Source organism: Phaseolus vulgaris, chromosome 2, assembly GCF_051622355.1.
Source record: "Phaseolus vulgaris cultivar YP4 chromosome 2, ASM5162235v1, whole genome shotgun sequence".
NCBI lineage: Eukaryota > Viridiplantae > Streptophyta > Magnoliopsida > Fabales > Fabaceae > Phaseolus > Phaseolus vulgaris.
This window is the reverse complement of record NC_143499.1, coordinates 24,247,762-24,269,950: the sequence shown is the minus strand read 5'-3', so window position 1 is coordinate 24,269,950 and position 22,189 is coordinate 24,247,762. Positions and strand designations below refer to the sequence as shown.

At 34.0% G+C, this 22,189-nt stretch overlaps 2 protein-coding genes across 6 annotated transcripts; one reads left to right on the top strand and one right to left on the bottom strand.

Moving 5' to 3' along the window:
• Window positions 1-359: 359 nt before the first annotated feature.
• LOC137809656 (uncharacterized) lies at window positions 360-1,342 on the top strand. The gene has a single exon (XM_068610755.2). The coding sequence runs from the start codon at window positions 360-362 to the stop codon at window positions 1,293-1,295; it is 936 nt and encodes a 311-aa protein (XP_068466856.1). The 3' UTR covers window positions 1,296-1,342.
• Window positions 1,343-5,338: 3,996 nt separating this feature from the next.
• LOC137811010 (uncharacterized) lies at window positions 5,339-21,878 on the bottom strand. Of its 5 annotated transcripts, none has more exons than XM_068612554.2 (15): window positions 21,538-21,878; window positions 21,101-21,374; window positions 20,894-20,986; window positions 20,706-20,796; window positions 20,045-20,111; window positions 14,728-14,776; window positions 14,122-14,293; window positions 13,944-14,042; window positions 12,084-12,155; window positions 11,634-11,772; window positions 11,047-11,245; window positions 10,448-10,545; window positions 10,309-10,345; window positions 9,904-10,085; window positions 5,339-5,357 (listed from the first exon to the last, which is right to left on the bottom strand). In XM_068612554.2, exons 1-14 carry the CDS (start codon window positions 21,670-21,672, stop codon window positions 9,934-9,936), a joined length of 1,677 nt encoding a protein of 558 aa, XP_068468655.1. In that variant the 5' UTR covers window positions 21,673-21,878; the 3' UTR covers window positions 5,339-5,357; window positions 9,904-9,933. The 5 variants fall into 5 exon arrangements, with proteins under 5 accessions (XP_068468655.1, XP_068468657.1, XP_068468654.1 ...); XM_068612556.2 differs by lacking the exon at window positions 5,339-5,357 and adding an exon at window positions 8,160-8,829 and having other exon boundaries at window positions 12,084-12,152; XM_068612553.2 differs by lacking the exon at window positions 5,339-5,357 and adding an exon at window positions 8,692-8,829.
• Between the last annotated feature and the right edge of the window lie 311 nt (window positions 21,879-22,189).

The window sequence follows — 22,189 nt, the reverse complement described above, 5'->3', positions numbered from 1 at the left end:
GAATGTTGAGTGATTCCCCACAAAATTGTGACCTAAGTGGAGGCTTGCATGGGGCCTTGATGTGCATGATTTTGTATGGAAGTTGAGTGACTCTGCATGAGGGACTGTGAGATAAAAAAGACATCAGAGGCAATTTGAGAGGTCCACCTTACACTCTTTGTTACACATACATAAGCTTTCCATTTAAAACATGACAAGACCTCACAACAACATCCCAATTACAACACCATTCTATTGTTATTGTTATTATTATCAACCCACGTTATGGGAAAACCACACGTACATGCCTTGGTATATATATATTATTGAAAGGAGAAGATCATAACATTCCTAATAGGCACCACCCTTTTACTGATAACATGAAAAGAACAGCTATGGCTTCTACCTTTTCACCAAAACATTCTCATGGCTATGCCATTCGATCCATAAGCTTGCCAACTAGATCACATCCAAACACAGTTCGAATTGAAGAGGAGCTTAACAAGCTCAAATCATGGGAGGTTTCATCTTCCTCTGAAGTGGAGAGAATTTTCTTTGGTCTCTCAGGCCTTGCAGAGTTGTACAAGTGCATGGAAGATCTTTTGAAATTGCCACTCACTCAACAAGCACTGTCTCATCATCACAACCAAAAATGGGTTGATGAGTTGCTGGATTGTCCAGTGAGATTCTTGGACATACTGGGAGAGACAAGGGATGCCATCATGCTAATGAAGGGAAATGTTAGAGACCTTCAATCAGCACTTAGAAGGAGAAAGGTTGGAGACTTGGTGATTGAAAGCCATTTGTCTTCATATTGGAGTCTCAGAAGAAACACAAGGAAACAATGTACAAAATCTCTTGTTTTGTTGAAGCACACTGAAGGGTCATCATTTGGGGCCTCTCTTCCTTTGGATCTTAATCACCATCTTTCAGCAGTTGTGAGGGTTCTAAGAGAAGCTAGCTTGATCACCAGCTCCATCTTTCAGTCACTAGTGTCGTTTCTTTCTTCACCAATCTTAAGGTCAAAGCTTAATAACAAGTGGACATTTGTGTCAAGAGTGATGAGGAAAGGGGCACTTCTTCAATGCAACAATCAACAGGAGAATGTGAACGAATTGGAAAAAGTGGACTTGGCACTTTGTAGAATGGTCATGGATAATCCAGCCAAAGATTTTAAAGTTGAGAATATTCAATGTGCACATAAAGAGCTTGAGGCTGTGGTGGTAGTCATTGAAGGGCTTGAATATGGATTGGATTGCTTGTTTAAGCACCTTATTGATACTCGAGTGTCTTTTCTTAACATAGTGTCTCCCTAAGGTAGAATATGATACACATGTAGATTTCACAATTTGTCAGAGGATATTTACAAACAAGTTAACCATACACTGACATTTTCTATCAGTAATTAGAGCAAGTTGTCTTTGAAGCAATTTTACATTTTCTTTTCTCTGTTTTCCTCCTTTTTTAGCTTTATATTGGGCCTTCTTTTGTGACTTGGTTTCGTTCATAGAACTATTTTTAACTTTCCTACTTCTTTTTTATTCAGCATATTCATCATATTCTTGCAATTCAGGAAGCAGGAACAATGTAAGTGGTGGTGTTACTTTTCTGATAGAATTAAGAGGAATACAGAAGCATATCAGCATACTAACATACCACACGGTTAGAGTATTGGAAATTAACATAGAAGTGATAGATTGAAATCATTGTAAAACTTGCCAAAAAAAACTTAAGAAGAAATCATGAAGTGGTGAAAATTTTGGATGATTTTATGAGATTATAAGTTTAAATTGAATTATAAAAAAAAAGCCTAAGAATACAAAACATTAATTTTTATATAAGTAACATTAATATGTATTTCTTAGTTTCTAATGTATTTCTTTATTAAAAAAAATTACTCAAACAGAAGTGTATTACGCTGAAGTTTCTAATTTGTGCAAATAATATAACAAGGTACATTGTTTTCAAGAATAAGGGCCTTTCAAGCTAAACTGCATACTCATTCTCCACTTTCTTAAATTTGGATGCGGTCTATTTATCTATTATGTGTATAATTTTAAACCTGAGTTTAATCTATCTGAAAGTGTAATTAGTTAAAGAGGTTAAAATAATCAATAGATCATATCATCATACAAATTATTCTTTATTGTCTGAAGACTAATACTTATAAAAATAAGAAAATTTAAAAAACAATAAATCATTGCATTAAAATCGGACAAACACAGCAAGCATAAACAAATTAATTATAAACTAAAGGAAAATAAATGAAAATAAATTATAAACTAAAATAATTAAGAATACAATAGGAAGAAACTTAAAATCATGAACATTTCACTAGAAGGAAAATGGATTTTAATTGATAAGAGAAAGTATGGATAAAAAAAAAGTTATTAGTATTCATAAAACCTATACAAACTAAACACAAAAATAAATATCAAATTTTGTCTTGTATATTAAAATTTGTATATAAATTATACTAATAAATTATATTTTATTACGTGTAGTGTAGTTCTAACATTAGACGCTAACTTTATTAAAAAAAAACATTAAAAATGTTCACTCTCACTTATTCACTTTCTTACAAATATTAAAATGCAGACAAGAAAGAATCCAGAAGTTTAAATCGCGTGTTCTTCTCCCAACATCTCCAAAAACACCTAACCATCCCCAAATTCTGGACTTGGATTGGAATTGTAAGTATCCAATTTAGAGAACTAATCTTAATTACACAAGAAATCTTCCAACCCTATAGATTATTATATACAAAAATGTCCTCAAAATGTTTTATTACTAAGATAGTCATGAAGCGGTGAAGTTGCTTTATTGTTAAGGTTTTGGTACTGTACACATTACATTACATTACTATTGGTACTGTATGTTTAGGCTTCAATCATATCTCTTTTCTCCATTAGCTATATAGAAATGATTGCTCTCATTATAACCTCTACGTGGATAATAACAAAGATATTGTGACTCCTGTTCATTAATTGGAAACATCTGCATGCCTAGTTTAAACTGTGGGGCAAGGACAGGATCAGTAAGCCTGTTCTTCACTTCCTTTGCTGTCAAATATTTATTTTCATTTATACCAATAATGCTATTGTACAATCCATCAATTCTGCTTCCTTGCACTAGTGAACTATGATTTCAAAGCCCAAGTCCACTTTCAATTTCTAATACACTTTTTTTGATACAGGTCTTGAACCTACTAATTGTGCCTTAACTCATGGAGATGCCAATGTATGTACTGCAGCTTGCATTTTCTTGAGAAGTGTCTCTCGGTCAATCAAGGTATGTTAACTTCTCATGAAACTTAAATTAAGATGATCTTACAACATATTTATGTAAATGGTTTGGCCTATGTATGTAAATATCTTGTTTCTAGACAGCTTGGGTACCCAAGTATTTTTTTTTAATAATTATATTTTTCTTTCTTAAAAAGGAAAACATATAGAAGATGGTGAAAGAAGGTTAAAACAATTATTTTGATCTTAATAAAAATTAAATAGATGGGTCATATTAAATTAAAACTAATATAATTAAGCTAAAAAGAGTGATAGAAAACACACAAATTTCTCGTAATATAGTTAACATAAGATACAAATGTTTGTATTCACAAGGATGAGCTCGGCTTTGTTGTTTGTTTGTACGATGACAGAGATATAGATAATTAGATTATACGTTTTATTGTTAATCAATCATGTGTCTACCCTCTACGTACAAAATGTTTATGTTTTCCCATCTTTAAAGGAATCAGAAAACAATAGAATATATAAAGTTGATTTTTGGTTATTGTGTTGTAAATGTCTTCTATATTTATTTATATATATATATGAGAGAGAGTAAGTCTTACTATAATAATAATAATTTTGGAAGGAATGTGCCATGTTTTTAACACACTCAAACATAATGGCAAAGTATATTATAATAACAAATTGGGAGGTTCATAGTAGGTTATTGTCATTGTCTGTGGCAGGTTCACAATTTTTTTAACCTTTCTCATTGGGATTTTTCATATTGAAAATGGAAGTCGTCACCATATAGGTTGTATTAAGAACATGTTGGATTGTTTTCATAAATAGAATACCATAACAATATACATTTTCTACTTTCTATGTTACTAGTTTAACTTCATATAATTCATGGTCATCTGCTACCATTTTTCAAAATGATTTGAGATTTGTATGGCTTATAATCATCATGGAGCCTTCAAATTTTTTAATTAAAATGTTTCAGAGAGAACTGGTGAATGAGGGCTTCAATATTGCAGGAGATATTGGTAAGGCAATCACAAAAGAGTTTATTGTGTTGTGAGTAGTAATACCTTGGAGATACGCTTGTCTTGGGCTGAAAAAGAGACAACTAGTCTCCCAACTAGATCAGTATATGATCCTCTTATATCATCTATATCTATGAAATCTGGTAGGTTGTCATTATTTGCAAGTTTTGTTTAATGAGAATAAAATATATTGCCCTAAATTTGGTCCAATCCTTTTTAATCCACCCATAACTGGTCCAACACCTTACTCCCCCAAACTGAAGTTATATTCAATAAAAATGTGTTTGAACTTTAAAGTTACATTTTGGTTCGGATTGAATTTAGTACAAAGTGAAAATGTAATCATATAGTACAAAGTGAGACTTTTATTTTGATTGGCATCATTCAGTTAGTAGTTGATATTTATTTGGATTTAGAGAGCAACAAGCTTCATGAGATGTGTTCGGAAAATAGAGACTCAATACATTCTGAATTTTTCCTTTGTTTTCTCAAAAACTTCTTCAGCAATGTTAGCCTCTTTGCCATCAGCCCTTTTAATTTCTAGTTGTGCTTTCTGATAGAATCCAGTACCTCTTAGTGCATCTGAAATGAAGTCATCAAATTCAATAGAAACTACTTTTTAGTAGTTTGATGTACTTGTTTAATCACCATTACATGGAAATGAATATTGGTATTTGTTTGTTTGATTAAAAGCTAATTTTGTTAGATGAATTTCTCTCCATGTCCAGTAGGCAGGAAACATAATCCTGTTTTGTATGTTATAATAATCACTTTTGACTTTAATGCACCAAAATCTTCTCTTTTGTTGCTCTTCAGTACCCTAACCCTATGTATGGACTACACTCACTAGACACCTTCAAACCTAGTTTTTTTTTTCTTTAGGCTTTGTAAGTGTGGCATAGTGATTGTTGTCTTGGAGAAAGTTTTTCTCTTCCTCTATCTTGACCATTGTTTATTGATTTAGGCTAGTTAGAATATAAGCACCTGACCAAGCCACCATATTTTGATGCATCCAAGTTGTGCCACTTTAAGTACACCCTCGATTTAGTATTATAAGCAATCAATAAGCGGCCATCTCTAAGCTTAACCCCATCAATACCTAGTAAAAAAGGTAAGACAGATGTGTCATTAATGCACAACATAGACAAGTAGCAAAAGAATGAAGGGATACTAAGGGTGTAGTAAAAAACTTAAAATTTGAAGTTATCCATTATCAACTTAGTTCTTATTGTCCAGTTAAAACTATTGTCATAATTGTGCAGCAGAAAATTGAAATCAATATAGATCAAAAAAAGACTAAAGACCAAGCTGGTAGTTACACATAACTTGGAAAGCACTGTACAACTAAATTCTATAACTCAAAAGTGGAGGCTATGTATAAAGTTTGAACTATTATTTTTTATTTATCTGTGTAGTTAAATTAATGTTTGTGTTGAAGAAATTTTCATTGGAAAGAGATTTGTGAAGTGCATTGGGATAAGTTCTTGCTAGGAAAAATTTGGTACTTGAGTGTCCATTGTGACCCACCTCACTTTTCTTCTTGTGAAAAATCTTTTAAATACAAAGTTTAATATGTTTATGTATACTTCTCGTCATAATAAAAGTGATTCAAGTTCTTCATCAAAACAATTGAAAAATATTTCTCAAGAACTTAAGTCACTTCAACTATGGAGGCAACAAGAGATTATTCAAAAAGAAAAGGAAAAGATTGAAAGAGATGCTCATCTTGTCATTTTTTAGAAGGAACTTAGAATTTTAAGAAAAAAAAGGAGAAATTTGTCTAGCTCTCCTAGGACAAAAGCTTAGGAAGATAAAGTATAAACATGAAAAATTGGGCCAAAAAGGCAATAGTTATAGAAGAAAGATTTATAACCCTCATTATCAAAAAAAGGAAGGGATGTGTTTTGAGCCTAAAAGTTTATATTATTTTATCGAGCTTGAAGTAAACATTCCTTACTTTGATGGAAATAAAAATGTTGAAGCATATTTAGAATGGGAGACAAAGGTTGATCAAATCTTTGATAAACACCAATTGGATGAATTTAGCAGATTTTCAATGGCTACTCTAAGTTTTCAAGAATATGTCAGGTCTTGATGAATACAGAGAGAAACTGAGGTTAGAATTGGCAGAAAATCAAAAGTACTGAATTGGGATGGATTGAAGATGTGTATGAGAAGAAAGTTTCCGCCTTCATATGTGAGAAAGAAGAAGCTTGGAGAAGAAATGAAAGAGCTTGTAGAAAAAGGAAGAAACTTTATAAGTGGAGAAAAAGAATATGATAGAAAAGAAAAAAAATAGAGAAAAATTACAAGCTCTTAGAGAAAGAAAGATACAAGAAAGAAGAGAGAGAAAAAAAAACAATTAAAGGAAAATCTTTTGTCTGGAGTTGAACCAGACATTGACATAAACTCTTCTTCCATAGAAAACCCTTGTGAGAATATGCTTGAAAAAAATCTATGTCTGGAGCTAAACCAGATATAGATATAAATCTTTCCTCCACAGAAAAGCCAAATGAGAGGTTGTTTGAAAAAGAAGAAGAGGAATCTAGAAAGGACAATGAGTATCTTACAACAGCTCCTACAAGCATAGTTAAAAAAAATCCTTAATGAGGAGATTGCAATACTTTGAACTCTCTTTGTTCTTCAAATCATGATGCTTACTCTTATTCTAAAAAATCACAAAAACAACACTTTTGATGTTGTTGCTTATCTTGGGCAATGAACAACATAAAGGAAACAAAAATATTTTTGAAAAGGACCCTATTTCTTTTCAATAAAACTTTTATAAAAATAAAGGGCCTTATTTTCTTACTGTTTTATTCGAATATCGCTGACTTAACTTTCTTATCTCACTTTTCTTTGATGTTTACTATAGGTTAATATTTGACCATGGAGGAACATACTCAATCAAATAAACAGAGGTTGTTGTCATTGAGCATCATTCAAATCTAAGGACAAATCCTTTTCAGGAGGGAGGGGATGATGACAATTGTCCAACCTCGAAAATTTCGACCAAAAAGATAGATGAAAATCGAGCTTTAATGAAGAGTTTGTAGAGTCTTTTTCTTCTTCTTGGCCTTGTAAAAATTGTATAGAGTAGTTAGGAAGTTTTGGACCTTGTATTTTGGGCCAAAGTAGAGAGTATGTAAATAGAAAAGAAAGTAAAGTGTAAAATAATAAAAGAGGGGTGTAAATATAAATATAGGCAAGGAATGCATGAGACTCCACATGTCTTCTCCTCAATGAAAAAGATTTGCACCAATAAGGTGGTGACACTTGTCACTCTCTCATTTGAGAGGTTTTGAGAAACTTTCCCCTATAAATAGGAGTCTCTTATACATGCATTTTCAATTTGGAATTAATAATGAAATGTTGCGTGATTTTGGTCATTCTACTTGTTCTTAAGTTCTCCCTAGGTTAGTCTCCTTCAAGACTTAGCCTAGACTTTTTCCTAATGAGTTGTCCTTACCTCTCACTCTCACAAATTCCTAACTCCATTTCAATCCATGAAAACTTATCTTGAGTTTCTTTAATGCTTCTGTACCTCATATCTCCTTCATCATCCATTCAAAGAATAAATTACAAAGATCACTACTAGAAGAAGATCATTTTTCCATAAGCTATATGCATCTCATCGGATAACTGCAAACAGTGTCTTCAACTCTAACTAGTAAATTGTAGTGAAGTTGGGGAGAGAATGGGAAAGGAATGGTGCATTTAATGAATAAGGAGTGTATAATATCATATATTTTCATAACATGATAAATTTATGTGTTTAAATATATAAATTGGATGGGGCCTTCTTTATTTTTAGGTATAATTAATTTTTTGTCCTTACATTAAGATCAATAATTAATTTGATCTAGTGGTTTTTAAAAAATTTAATTTCGTCCTAAGGTTTGTTAAAATGTACAAAATTTAGTTATTTATGTCTAAATTCACATGAACAACGTTAAGTGGTAATGATGTGACAAGTGTGAGTGGCACTACTATGCCCACATGTCTCCACGTCAAAGTCTCATCATCACCTTCAACCCTAAATCAGTTCCTCTCTTCTCTCTCTCCCAATCCTAATTATCTTCCTCCACCGATGCGTTTTCCGATGCTCCACCCATAACATCGCATGTGTGTGCTCTAGCGCCAAGTGCATCTTCTTCAGGTCTCAACGTGGGAACCCCATTGCTATGAACATTGCGTTCAACTCCTCCAAATCCAACCCCTCCGCCCCGCCCTGCACGACATAGTGGGTAGTCATCGTGTAGGGGGAGGAGGATGCGATAAAGAGTTTTCAAAGGACTTGGTCGAGATGGAGACATTGTGAAAGAGGAGCGGAGATGGCACCACATAACAACATCCCTAAAATTCGTCCAAATAATATCACTTCAACTTCGTCAATGCCTCTTCCTTCCTCTCTACCTTTGCCTCCGTTTTCATCTTTGTTGCGTTTAGTAGGTTGACAGCTTCTCTGACTTCTCCTTCATCATTGTCACGCTGAAGACACCAGTAGCAAGAGGTGTCGTTGCAACTGATGACGTCGAAGATCAAGCAGCAAAGCATGCGAAAGTGGCCACCTATGAAGGAAGATGGTTAGGGTTAAGAGAGAGAGCAAAGAAAAGAGGGTTTAAGACAAGGTTCTGACGTAGAGACATGTATGCATAATAGTGTCACTCACACTTGTCACATCATCATTATCAGTTAATGTCGTTCAAGTGAATCTAACAAAAATAATCAAATTACATAATTTTTAACAAATTTTGGAATAAAAATGATTATTTTTTTTTAAATCATTAAATCAAATTAACTATTGACCCTTAATGTAGAGACCAAAAAGTTAATTATATACCTTCTTTTTATGGTTACAAGACCAAATAGACTCAAATAGGCCTGAGTTTAGACAAGACCCATTCAAGTTGGATGATATAGGAATACATATACGATTTGGTGTAGTACAAAACTTGCATGATTTGTGTCTATGCAAGAATTGCCCATAAAAAATACTCCCTAGGATTTCTAGTTACTTGACCAAAATCAATTATCTAAAGTTTTCACATTACATTTATAACATGTAAGTGTAAATATATACTTGTAACTTACAGCAATGAAAAAGACATCTCTATTTATAATTAGTGAGATATCACTTTATTTTTCAAAGTCCCAAATATCACAATTTCAATCAGCTTAGAATGCGTAAAGACTTGGATTCAATTCCAGTTGTCTCAGCCATTGAAAAAAGTATACCAAAAAACTTCCGTGACTAACTATTTATCTTATCTATATCAATTTGCTACAATATTTGTCATTCGATAACATTCATCAACTACGTTTCTACAGCAAAATTGCATATTTTATTGTTTTCTCATATTTACTAATAATTATTTTTAGCCTTCTACAAACATCTTTTCAAAAAAACAAAAGATAAATTAAAAATAAAATGATATATTTTATAATTATTGACAATAGACATGAAATGATACAATATTTTCTTAAATCAACCATTGCCCATTTCTCGACTATTTTCTATCTACATCTACTATTTTTCTTCTTATGTCTTCACTGATGTAATTAAAGACACTTGTTCTTATGATAACAATGAACACTAGGTTAGATGATGATAATTTAATCAACAAATGTATGATGATATTTACCCTCGTATGTAACTCAAAGAACGTCTGAAATCATTCATCGGAGTAATTCTCCTCACTATCTTCCTCGTATATGTGATATTCTTCGTCGCTGCCATTTGCTTGCAGGTTGGCACCATCATTAGGCGGGAAGCTACCAAAAAGTTCCTGTAAATGAATCCTTGAAATATTCTCAATGTTGGTGTCTGAATATTGTAATGGAGTTAAAAAAAAGCAAGTTGAGAGACTTGACATGATAAAAATTCATCCTCTTCTCTTAACACCTACCAATAGCAATGAGGTAGTATGTATGAATTATATAATTACGAATTTTTAGTTCCACCATCTCGTCAGAAAAATTGGTGCGATGCAGTAATGATGTTTCAATCTTTACATGACTAAATTTAGAGTTGAAATAGAAAAGGATACAGGACTCAGACGGCAGAGGAATTTGAATATCTCCAGCCTACATGTGTCAACAACATAAATAAAAAAATATTCAATTTCAAAGTCATTACTAACACAATCTGAGAAAACATTAAAGCAGAAAATAGATAACAAAAATTACCAGATCAAGTTCTTCTTCCCATTCTTCTTCACTATCATTACCCTCAGCTGCCTCCTCTTCATCTTCAGCATTGTCAAGTTCTTCATGCTCTTCCAAGCCTGTGTCCAAGATAGACATTTTTTTAGCAATAATTACTTATTCAAAATGTTATTCAACAGATCAGAAAAAAGAGTAATTTTTACTTGAAAATAAATTAAACTATTGTTTTACAACGATAACAAATCTTCCAATTGGTTCACAATCATATTAAGCAACAAATTAACAAAATAAATTCTAGCTACATTAATAAATTCTGCTACAAATAACCTTTCGAGGAAACGAATTAGAAAACTTTGGCTCGGAAATACCTGAAAAGGATTCTCATTTACAAGTTTCAATCATTAAATAAACAATAAATATGTAGGGACTTCTTGAGAAATAGAAGTAATAACTGAAAAAAGGCTAGGAAGTAGACAAAGTTTAAAAGGGGATTTAATCATTCTTCATACGTCATAATATTAGATGTGGAATTAATCTGTTGGCTCTATTAATATACTAAAGCAATATCAATAATAGATATAAAGAATTGTGAAAAAAATGGACAAAAAAAAGGAGACAACCTAAATTAGCTTGTTGGCATTCTTCTTCATCGACCTTCATGGCATGCCTGTAGCTCTCCCTCTTCAATTTTTCAAACTTCAAAGTAGCAGCTCTGAGTAGATTCTCAGCACCAGGTTTGGGAAAGACTGATAGGAATCGCACCATAAGACGTTGTCTAATGCAATTGATCATGTGTTGTGAGAACCAACCAGTTCCAAACTGCAAGATTAGCATTTTATATGCAACTCAGTTAATGGTATTTCTTATAACTTCAAGCATGAAATATTAAATCAAGCATTTTTTTATATTTTATCTTTTGTGGCATAAATTACACAACAATTCAATATGCACAAATTTCAGAGTAAAACAATATTACATAGAATAAATTTGCTACTCCTTGATTGCTCAAGCAAAAAAGGAAAAATGAGCAATTCCATATCATTCATAGATAACCCATAAGGGACCTCTATGCTACGGAATAGGAAAAATATGAAACACGTAATATCACAATAATAAGTAAAGCATGCTTGTCTTTTAAATGTCTGGCAATATCAAGTGTGTCAGCGTAACTAGAGATATTAAATAAAACTTGATATAAAAGATGTACAGTGCAAGTTGCTCGGAGTGGAGGCTTATTTATTTCTGATTGAATATAATCATCAACAAGGTCAAAAAACTGCAAGGAAGTCTGGAATTTGTAAGGGAAGACACGAAAGGCACATATATCCTCCCATTTATGTTTTAATCTGCATGAAACAATAGCCCAAAGAATGAGAAACAACTTATATGACAAGATAATAACGAATGAGAAAACAACTTATAGTGACAAAAGCCAGATATGTTATATCAACCGAGAGGTCGGCAAATAAATTTGATTGTGATTGTAATAAATTCCAGTGATCTCTTTCTCTTCACTTTTGCGTGTCAATATACATAAATCTACATTGTGGTTTTTTATTTCCACTTTCTTGTGGATACGCATGAATGGAATTGCTTCCAAATTACAGTCAACAGCTTTGTAAACACAGCAAGAGATATAATGAAGAAAAAGACTTACTTATTGGCTGAATTCGCATCACAGTAACTTCTTAACGGGACAGGTACTCGATAATCGATTCTTTGATAACTGCTAAACCAAAAATCTAAACGAAGTCAACAAATTGAAGATTCAATTTTTTCGAATAATATAAATACAGAGAATAAAAGTTCAGTAAAATATTTGACAGAAAGAAGATTGTGTTAGTAGACCCTGGTAAAAAATATATAAATTTTTCATATTCAATATTTTTATATGAAAATATCATAGGAATCTCATGGATATCAAACATGAACCAGAATGGAATCTGAAACCAGATTAACAATACTATGTAAAGCTGATGGAAGAGGCCCAAGCTCAGACCCTAGTTCAAGCCCAACAACTAGGTCCATGGCAAAGAGGATTCAAGAAGATTGGGACTTTGCTACTGATGGCAAAGAAACTTTTCTTTATATGTTCAAAGAGGACCACAAGAAGTAAAGCCCAAGCCATGAGAGCTAATTTCTTTATTTGTAATTTCAGTAGAATAGGGTTCCTTAGGAATAATGGGGGAGGTGTGCTTATCATTGTAGATTGAGTAAAGCCTTTTAGGGTAAGAAGTTAACCTAGCTTCTAGAACTTTGCTCCTAGGATGCGGCATTGACTTTAGTCAAAACCCTAGCAGCCGCTCTTTTGTGTATTCCCCAAGGCACTTGCACCTATATAATAGGGTGTTTGACTCATGTTTTGTAAGATCAATTTTATGAGTAAAATGCTGCCAAATATTGCAAGCTTCTACTCCCTTGTCTAGTATCTCTAGGTTAGACACTTTGATTTTCACCTCCACCTTTCTCCAAGTGATATGGCCCAACCAATCACTCTCCATACCTTTCATGCACCTACAAGGAACCCATAGCTCTATATGAGTCCTCCTTGATCCATCACATCCATTGCTTCCGCCACCCTTTTCAAATCTCCAAGAAGAACAACCCATCATTTGGTATCAACCCATCAAAAGCTCAAAACGAAAAACAAAAAAAACTCATTAAAACAAATAAGCCATCCATTTTCTTCATATCCGTGAGAGGGACTGCTAAGAAAACGCATGGAACAAACACTAGATAATCTATAAAAACAATCCTCTCCCTGATTTGATATAAAATCTAAAAAGTGTACTTGAAAAAGGATTAAAGCTACATACACAAAAAATAGCATACATTTAGCAATAAAGCCAAGCCAACTCATATTTGTCTTACCAAAAACTGTGAAGCTCCTAAGAAAAACTGATCCTAGTTCAGAGGGTACACCCCTGGAACACATGTTTCTGACTCTTGTGTTTTACTGCTCTGATAGATACCAACAAGTCATTGGTTGATGCCTCACAAAACTAATAGAGGAAGTCAATAAGTATGACCAGACTAAGGTGCACTACTGTAGGGATCAACATGATGGCTCTTAAGCAAATTATTAAGTAATAAGAAATTCTAGAGTAATACTAGGTAAAAAGGCTTGAATTAAGCCCATGCAAGCACCTAAAGTAAAGGCACCATTTTCCATGAAATTAGCCCATGTTGTACGACAAGCCTTTTTAAACCTAATATCATACAATATTGAAAATTCAAAGTTAATCCTCTAAATTAACTGGACATTCCAGGTCATACTACCCTACATCTTCCATCAACCATTATCGAGAAAGTTAACCAAAAAGAATTAGGTTAAGCCAGACACACTAAAAAATGAGGAAATAGGAAACCAAATGGAATGAAAAATAATGGTTTATATTTTCTCATCATTTCGAAAGAATAATGCAATAAATATCTTGTCATACTGCCAAACACCTTTTTAGGGCAAATGCATGACTAGAATCCAAGAGATTATTTAGAAATTAGCAGTAAGTCTCACATGCGAGAATTGGGATCTTTGCGTGGATCATATCCTTTCTTGATCCAGAACCTTAGAAATGGGCCGCTGGAAAAGTAGTAAGAAATTCTAGATAGAAGCCTGCAAGAGAGAATGAATGGTCACCTACAATTCAAATATTACAAATTCTAAAAGGTAATAAGCTGAATTTACTTGTCACCTTCTGAGCATGCCATGCGAAAAGCTTAAGCCCTTCTTGAGCAAGCGTTCGGTAAGCGAATCCTTGGACCATATAGGTCTCTCATCAAACATTCTGGATACAACCATCTGTGACTCCCACTGATCAGAACCTTGTGGTATGTATTCCTCCCAATTCACTTTCTTAGGAATCTGTAAGACAGCTAAGTAAAACTAGAACCACAAAATGCAAGTTGGTTATGCATGAAGATCTATTTGTTGCAAAACTTTTTTCAAAATTTTGTTCAAAAAGTGAAGAAATATCAACAAAGAGACAACCTATAGAATTTATACAAAATTTAAAATTAAAATTAATAGGTTCAAATTGGAAAATACAATGAACAGACAGCAATAGTAAGATACTAAATAATAGTACTAATTTGTAAGTACTTTGTTGATATCAGCACAGCAATGTGCTAAAATTAATCAAGAAATGGTTCAAATATATGTATTCTAGAGTAAATTTAAGAAGAAACAAATTACATTCAAAAAGCTAAAATGATAAAAATAGGCATAATATAATAACATAGAACTTTTCAACTTAAATACGTTTGAAATACAATGATTCTACCAATTGATAAAAGGATATCTTTAATATCAAAATCAATTGCAAGGACTGGCTCCATCTCCATGTCCATCTGCACACATCCCAAGAAAAGTTTTTCTTAAAATAATGCATATGAAAACAAAAAAAATTACACAGAATTCATTTTAATTCTTTTTAATGTATATGTCACCTAGTATCCACAGGTTGACATGTGATATTTTTCATCACTGGCTGAAAATAAATGACAAATTAACTTTTATTACCATGAAAAAAACAGTCATTTAATTTCAGTTACGAATTTTTTTTTCAGAAACGGAACAAGAGTATAAATTTTTCAAAGGAAACTCTGGTTTTTTTCCTTTTTTTGAACCTTTACATCACTATTATCTATCTACTTTGCACAAGTCAACCATAATTAATGTTCCTTTACGTCAAGACCCTATTTTTATTTGGAATTATAGTTTCACGAGTCAGAGAAACTTGATGTAAGCCAGTCAATACAAACCCTTTAGGTCTTATTAGATCCTATAATTTCTCTGCGAATTTATATAGGATGGTTTTGGTAGGATTCTTCTAGTTTGTTTTCTTCTATAGCCTTCTTTTAGCTTCTAATGCACTCTCTCAAGTGCTAACAGTGGAAAGAAATAGATGAAATATATTTCTGAGATATCTTACAAATGTGATTACAGTCTCTATTTATAGACTGTTTTACAACCTAATTAAAGAAAGAAATAATAGGCAATGAAAGCCAGAAATAATGAGTGTTTAAAGCTGTACAAATCAAATAAAATAAAATCACTAACAAATCTGTCCTAATAAATATAAAATGGAATCTGCACTTAATTATAACATAATTCTCCTAATTATGCAACACTCCCCCTCAAGTTGGTGAATGTATATCTATCATTCCCAACTTGCAAGTAAGATCTTCGAATTGTTTTATGGGAAGTCCCTTAGTAAACATATCTGCCAATTGGAGTCTTGAAGGGATGTACTCAGTGGCTATAAGACCATCATCCAACTTCTCTTTAATAAAGTGTCGGTCTATCTCTACGTGCTTTGTTCGATCATGTTGAACCGGATTGTGTGCAATACTGATAGCGGACTTATTATCACATGCCAAACCCATAGGAGCTTCATATTTTATTTTTAGGTCATCAAGTATGATCTTCATCCATAAGAGTTCACACACCCCTTGAGCCATGGCTCTAAATTCTGCCTCTGCACTTGATCTTGCAACTACATTTTGCTTCTTGCTCCTCCATGTCACCAGATTTCCACCCAAGAACATGCAGTAGCCTGTGGTGGATCTCCTATCAACAATCGATCCTGCATAGTCAGCATCAGTATATACTTTCATGGATAAGTTTTCCCCCTTTTTGAATAGCAATCCTTTTCCTGGAGAGGCTTTTAAGTACTGAATAATTTTATCTACTGCCTGCAAGTGTCTTTCTCTTGGATCATGCATAAATTGACTAACCACACTAACTGCATAGGCTATATCTGGCCTAGTGTGTGAAAGATAAATGAGTTTTCCCACAAGTCTTTGATATTGTGTCTTCTCCACTTTTGGGTTTTCCTCATCATTCCCAATCCTATGATTTTGCTCTATTGGCACTCCAGTGGGCTTACAACCCAACTTACCAATCTCTTTGAGAAGATCAAGGATGTATTTCCTTTGAGAAATAAAGATGCCCTGTCTCGAGTAAGCAACCTCTATCCCAAGGAAGTACTTCAGCTTCCCAAGATCCTTCATTTCAAATTGAGCAGCTAGTCTCTCCCTCAAATTTTGTTTTTCAATCTCATCATCACCTGTAATAATCATATCATCTACATAGACCAAAAGTAGAGTGAGTTTACCATTCTGAGAATGTTTTATAAACAGAGTATGGTCACCTTGGCTTTGTCGGTACCCCAAAGATACCATAGCTTGAGTAAACCTTCCAAACCAAGCACGAGGTGATTGTTTAAGACCATATAGGGCCTTCTTAAGTCTGCACGCCTTATTCCCTTCATTAACAATACCATAACCAGGTGGAATCTCCATGTATACTTCTTCCTCCAAGCTTCCATGCAAGAAGGCATTTTTAACATCAAATTGATGCATTGCCCAACCAAAGTGTGCTGCCAGGGAGAGAATAATCCTAACGGTATTCATTTTTGCCACTGGAGCAAAAGTCTCCTCATAATCGATCCCATAGGTTTGAGTGTACCCTTTTGCAACCAACCTTGCTTTATACCGATCCAGTGTGCCATCAGACTTATACTTAACTGTGTATATCCACCTACAACCCACTGCTTTCTTATCTTTTGGTCTCTCTACAATCTCCCAAGTCTCATTCCTTTCTAACGCGCTCATTTCTTCATTCATGGCTCGCATCCAGTTCTCATCTTTTAAGGCTTCTTGTACCGATGAAGGGATTTTGATAGAATCAATAGCTGAAAGAAAACTCTGGTGCTGCATAGAAAGTTTTTCTGTAGACACAAATTGGGATATAGGATATTTGGCACAAGATCTTTTTTCTTTTCTCAAGGCAATAGGTAAATCATTTAGGTTAGGTTCAAAAGCAGTATTTAAGGTGTCCTCAAGAGTCTCACTGGTATGAGTTCTTACCTCCGGTTCAGACAATTGAAGTTGTTGTTCGACCAGGACGGGTTCTTGTTGCCTTCGCTGATATTGTTTTCCAAAATATTTGTCTTCATTATTCTTCTCTGGTAATGATGTTGGTGCAGGGTCTTTGTCATCCTCCCTAAGAACGAAATCCTGCAACAAAGGAAAAGGTGGCAACTCAAGGTCCTCAGCTTCTTGAATACTCTCCCCCTGAAGCTGAGAACTAGGAAAGAAAGACTCTGTTTCATGGAAGGTGACATCTTTGGAAATATACACTTTACGACTTTGAGGATGATAACATTTGTATCCCTTTTTGTTGGGGGCATAACCTATGAAGACACATTTGATGGCACGAGGATCTAACTTACCTCGATAAGGACTATGAACATGGACAAAAGCAGGACAACCAAAGACACGATTCTGAAGACTATTCAACATGGGAATAGAATGATAGAATGTGGTCATAACCTGAATAGGAGTAACACCCTCTAGAACCCGAGAGGGTAATCTATTAATCAAATAAGTGACAGTCAGGACTGCTTCCCCCCAGTAAGATCTAGGAACAGATGTTTGGAAAAGTAAAGCTCGAGTAACCTCAAGTAGATGACGATTTTTCCTTTCAGCAACCCCATTTTGTTGAGGAGTGTCCACACAGGTTAATTCATGAACAACTCCATTTTCCTCAAGGAACTTGGAAAGGTTTTGGTTCACATATTCTCTTCCATTATCAGAACGCAATCTCTTAATTGGACTTTCAAATTGTGTTTGAATCATTCTGTAAAACTTTACAAACAAGTGAAAAACTTCAGACTTATCTTTCATGAGGAATATCCAAGTAACCCGAGTACAATCATCAATAAATGAAACAAACCATTTTGCACCCGAGATATTAGGAATAGATGAAGGTCCCCATACATCTGAATGAATAAGATCAAAAGGTTTAGAACTTTTATTACCATTGGGAGGAAAAGTTGTCCGATGGTGTTTAGCAAACTGACAAACATCACAATGAAATGACTCAGCAGACACTTTTGTAAATAAAACAGGAAATAAGGACTTTAGGGTACTAAATGGAGGATGACCAAGACGTCTGTGTTGAAGCCATATCTGAGAGGATAAGGAAAATAGAAAGTTGCAGCAATGAAGGCTGTCCAAAAAAAAAAAAAAAATAATTGCAGCAATAAAGGCTGTCAAGGAAAATGATTACAGCAATGAAGGCTAAAAAAATTGCGGAAGCAGAGTCTCCTAGATCAGAAGCTCTGATACCATATTACAAAGTGAACTTTAAGCCTAACTTAACCCCATAAAACCGGCTCATGAGGTTGAGGTTTGCACCCACTTATACTATGAAAGGCTCTAATCTCTAGTCGATGTGGGATCTCCAACACACCCCCCCTCACGCTGAGACTGCCAACTCGTGCGTGGGACTATATATTATGGGTGGTCCGATAGCGGCCCGATAGCGGGTGGCCTGATAAGCCCAACAAATACTCGCTAGGATAGGCTCGAAATGGCTCTGATACCAAGTGGAAAGAAATAGATGAAATATATTTCTGAGATATCTTACAAATGTGATTACAGTCTCTATTTATAGACTGTTTTACAACCTAATTAAAGAAAGAAATAATAGGCAATGAAAGCCAGAAATAATGAGTGTTTAAAGCTGTACAAATCAAATAAAATAAAATCACTAACAAATCTGTCCTAATAAATATAAAATGGAATCTGCACTTAATTATAACATAATTCTCCTAATTATGCAACACTAACAATTGAAGGTCCCTATTTCATTAAACCACTCCCTCTAAGTTCAATTCTTTTATATGAATAGTGATTCTTAACAGGACTAGTGACATACAACTGCCAATTAAATATTCATAAGTCTGACAGACACTTGTTTGTCCTATGACAAGAACCTTGGGAGAACCACACCACAAATGCTGGCTATTATAGTTGAAAATCCCAAGGGCTTAAAAATTGCCTATTTGAATCTCATACTTCCAACATGGGTTCATGCTCTATACCTTACAGTTGAATCCTAACATTACACCACACCCTGAAGCCCTAGCAACCACACAGGCAGCTAAATACTTATCAGCCCTTTGACGAGTCCTCAGCAAACACTGCAATGTGCATCACATTCTGCACGACTTGTTTGCAGCAGAGACTTGGTGGAAATCTCTAATACCAATTTATAAGAATCTTGGAAGACCATACCACAGAAGCTAGCCATTGTAGTTGGAGAGCCCAAAGCCTTATGAACATCACACTAGCATTCAATACTACCAATGTAGGATTCAAGTCTCATACCTTGCAATTAGATCCTAAAATATTTAAAGGGTCTCTTTTCCTCCTAGACTTTGTTGTGTTCTTGAGTTTGTGTGTGTGTATTTTGTTTAATGTTATATTTAGTTTGATAGGTATTTCATTCAGCTCTGTCTAGATGTATCAGAACCCATTTTCACTTTAATATAGTTTATTATTCTGCCACGCAAGAAAAAGGTATTTACATGTTTATATGTATGAAATGTCAGGATGATAGAAGATTGCACAGACGAATGGATAAGACTAATTAATAAAAACTATGAATCAATAGACTCATATGAAGGATTCTGCAGAGAAGTAATGGTAACTCAGAGCCAAAGAGACTCGAACTAGTCATCAACACTTACCAACGGTTACTGATATATTCCAACATACCAAAATGATTAAATTTTATGCCTATAACCTATTAAGAAATATCCTTACCTCAAAATGTTGCTGTACAACTTCCTCTTGTTTCTTTTTTGAGCATGGCATGGTAGCTGGTCTCAAGCTGACATAAGAAAATTACTGAGTCACTTCAGTGTAAAGTTAACAAAAGATGAAACTGCGAGTCAAAACTTTACAAGGGTAACTAACATAAGTTACAATAAAAAACTTATGGATATAACCTAACTAAAGGAAAACCAAGTATAACTGAGAACTTCATTGCCAACTCCCATTCCATCAGTGGAGAGAAAAGACACAAGAAATGAAGATATTAAATGCATAAATTTTAAACTGCAGAACTTTTTTTACAGAATATACATATATAAATGGAAAAGAAATAAAGCCTCGCTGAAAGGCACCACAGGGGCAATACACTATAAATGTACAAAAGATGACAAAATAATTTAAACAAAAAAAGTCATGAAAACTAAAAAGGAATCAGAAGAGCTAAAACAAAAAGAATAACAGATAACACAATAAATATCCTCTCAAGCGAGTCTCAAGACTTTTCTTCATCATGAAGATTGATATCCAGGTCATAGTAACCATGCCATGATTTTCTTTGTATGTAGAACAATTATGGTATTGCATGCTGTTCCCTGACTTCTCTCTTAAATTAAGTATATGATCACTAAAGAAGAAATTTAGAGAAACTTACACTAAATTTTCTGGCACATCTTTTGGAGCAAAAATTGGAGGCACTATAATCATGACATCCTCATGATCCGGATCCATGAAACCAACTTTATCTATGACACAACACAAGGCACTAACTTTAACAACAGCCATTAAACGCACCACAGACATTAATTTGAAGTAACAGAAACATTGAAACAAAATATTCACCAAAAAGCGGTTCTTCCAGCTCTGACCAGTTACGCTTCTTCCTCCGGGCAACATCAGCATGAATGGGAATCACATGCTGGTAGTCCGCCATCCCTTCATTTTTTTTAAAATACAAAAACGAAATCAACGAATAACTCACTTAAGAAGTTGCATAAATCTAATTAATCTCTACAAAAAAAAAATCAAGCCCATTTTCAAGTGTCTAACCATCAAAAGAATAAGCGTCAGAAACTCGAGCAACAATATCGGCACAAAGACTTTCCTCTTGCTTCCGCTCACTTTCCGGTTGATTTTCTTGCTCCCCATTTTTCACTCCGGAGCTGCTAGAAGCTTCTTCGGCATCACCAACACATCGAGACTTTCTCTTCGAAATTTTGAGAAGCAGAGTGTTGGTGGGACGAAGCTCCCCAAATGCAGGGTGTGAATACGGGTCTTCGGGGCGGAAACGGAACTCTAATTTGTTCGATTGTGAACTACGAGCCTAAAGTGTCACTCGACAAGCAAAAATTAACAGAAACTGAAATCAGCGTGAAGGAACCAGAAAGAAAAAGGCATACAAAATTCATAATTTGAATGATAATAATAATAGGCAATGACATCGATTAATTATTCGATTCATATAACGAAATTAGGGTTAGACATACCTTGAGAATCCCTTGAATTCCACCAAGAGTGTCAACAGCTCGAGAGATAGACGAAGGATAAGCAGGATAATGCACCAAAAATCCTTGAGGTTCGGGTATAACTCCTGAGATTGTTCCATCCTTTATCACTCCCATTGTTAAATCTTCAGCAACATATAATTTAGGTGATGATGCTTTTGTAAGTAATAGTTATGCTAATTCACAAAATTATTACGCTTAGTTTCAATATCGACGAAGTAAGAGTGAGTTCAGAGAACTGTCACTGTACTGCGTTCAATGTCGTGAAGCGAACAAACAGTATCAGAGTGGTGCGTGCCTTTGAAATTGGGGTTGGGCTTTTCGCAAACACATTTGGGCTACCTTTTGATGGCCTTTACCTGCTATTCTTTTTTTTGGCAATTCTTCCTCCAGCTCCGTACATTTATTCTGCACCTCTATAAATATAAAAAAAAAAATGCCTTTGTACGTGTAATCTAAAAATAAAAGATACCTATCTAAAAATAAAAGATATATTTCACATTATCTAATCCAATAAAATCTTCAATAAAATCTTCAGAATACATAATTTGAATGTGATTTTTGGATTAGACAATTTTAAATTTATTTTTTTAAAAAAAACAATAATTTTGAATTATAAATTGTTAGTTATTTT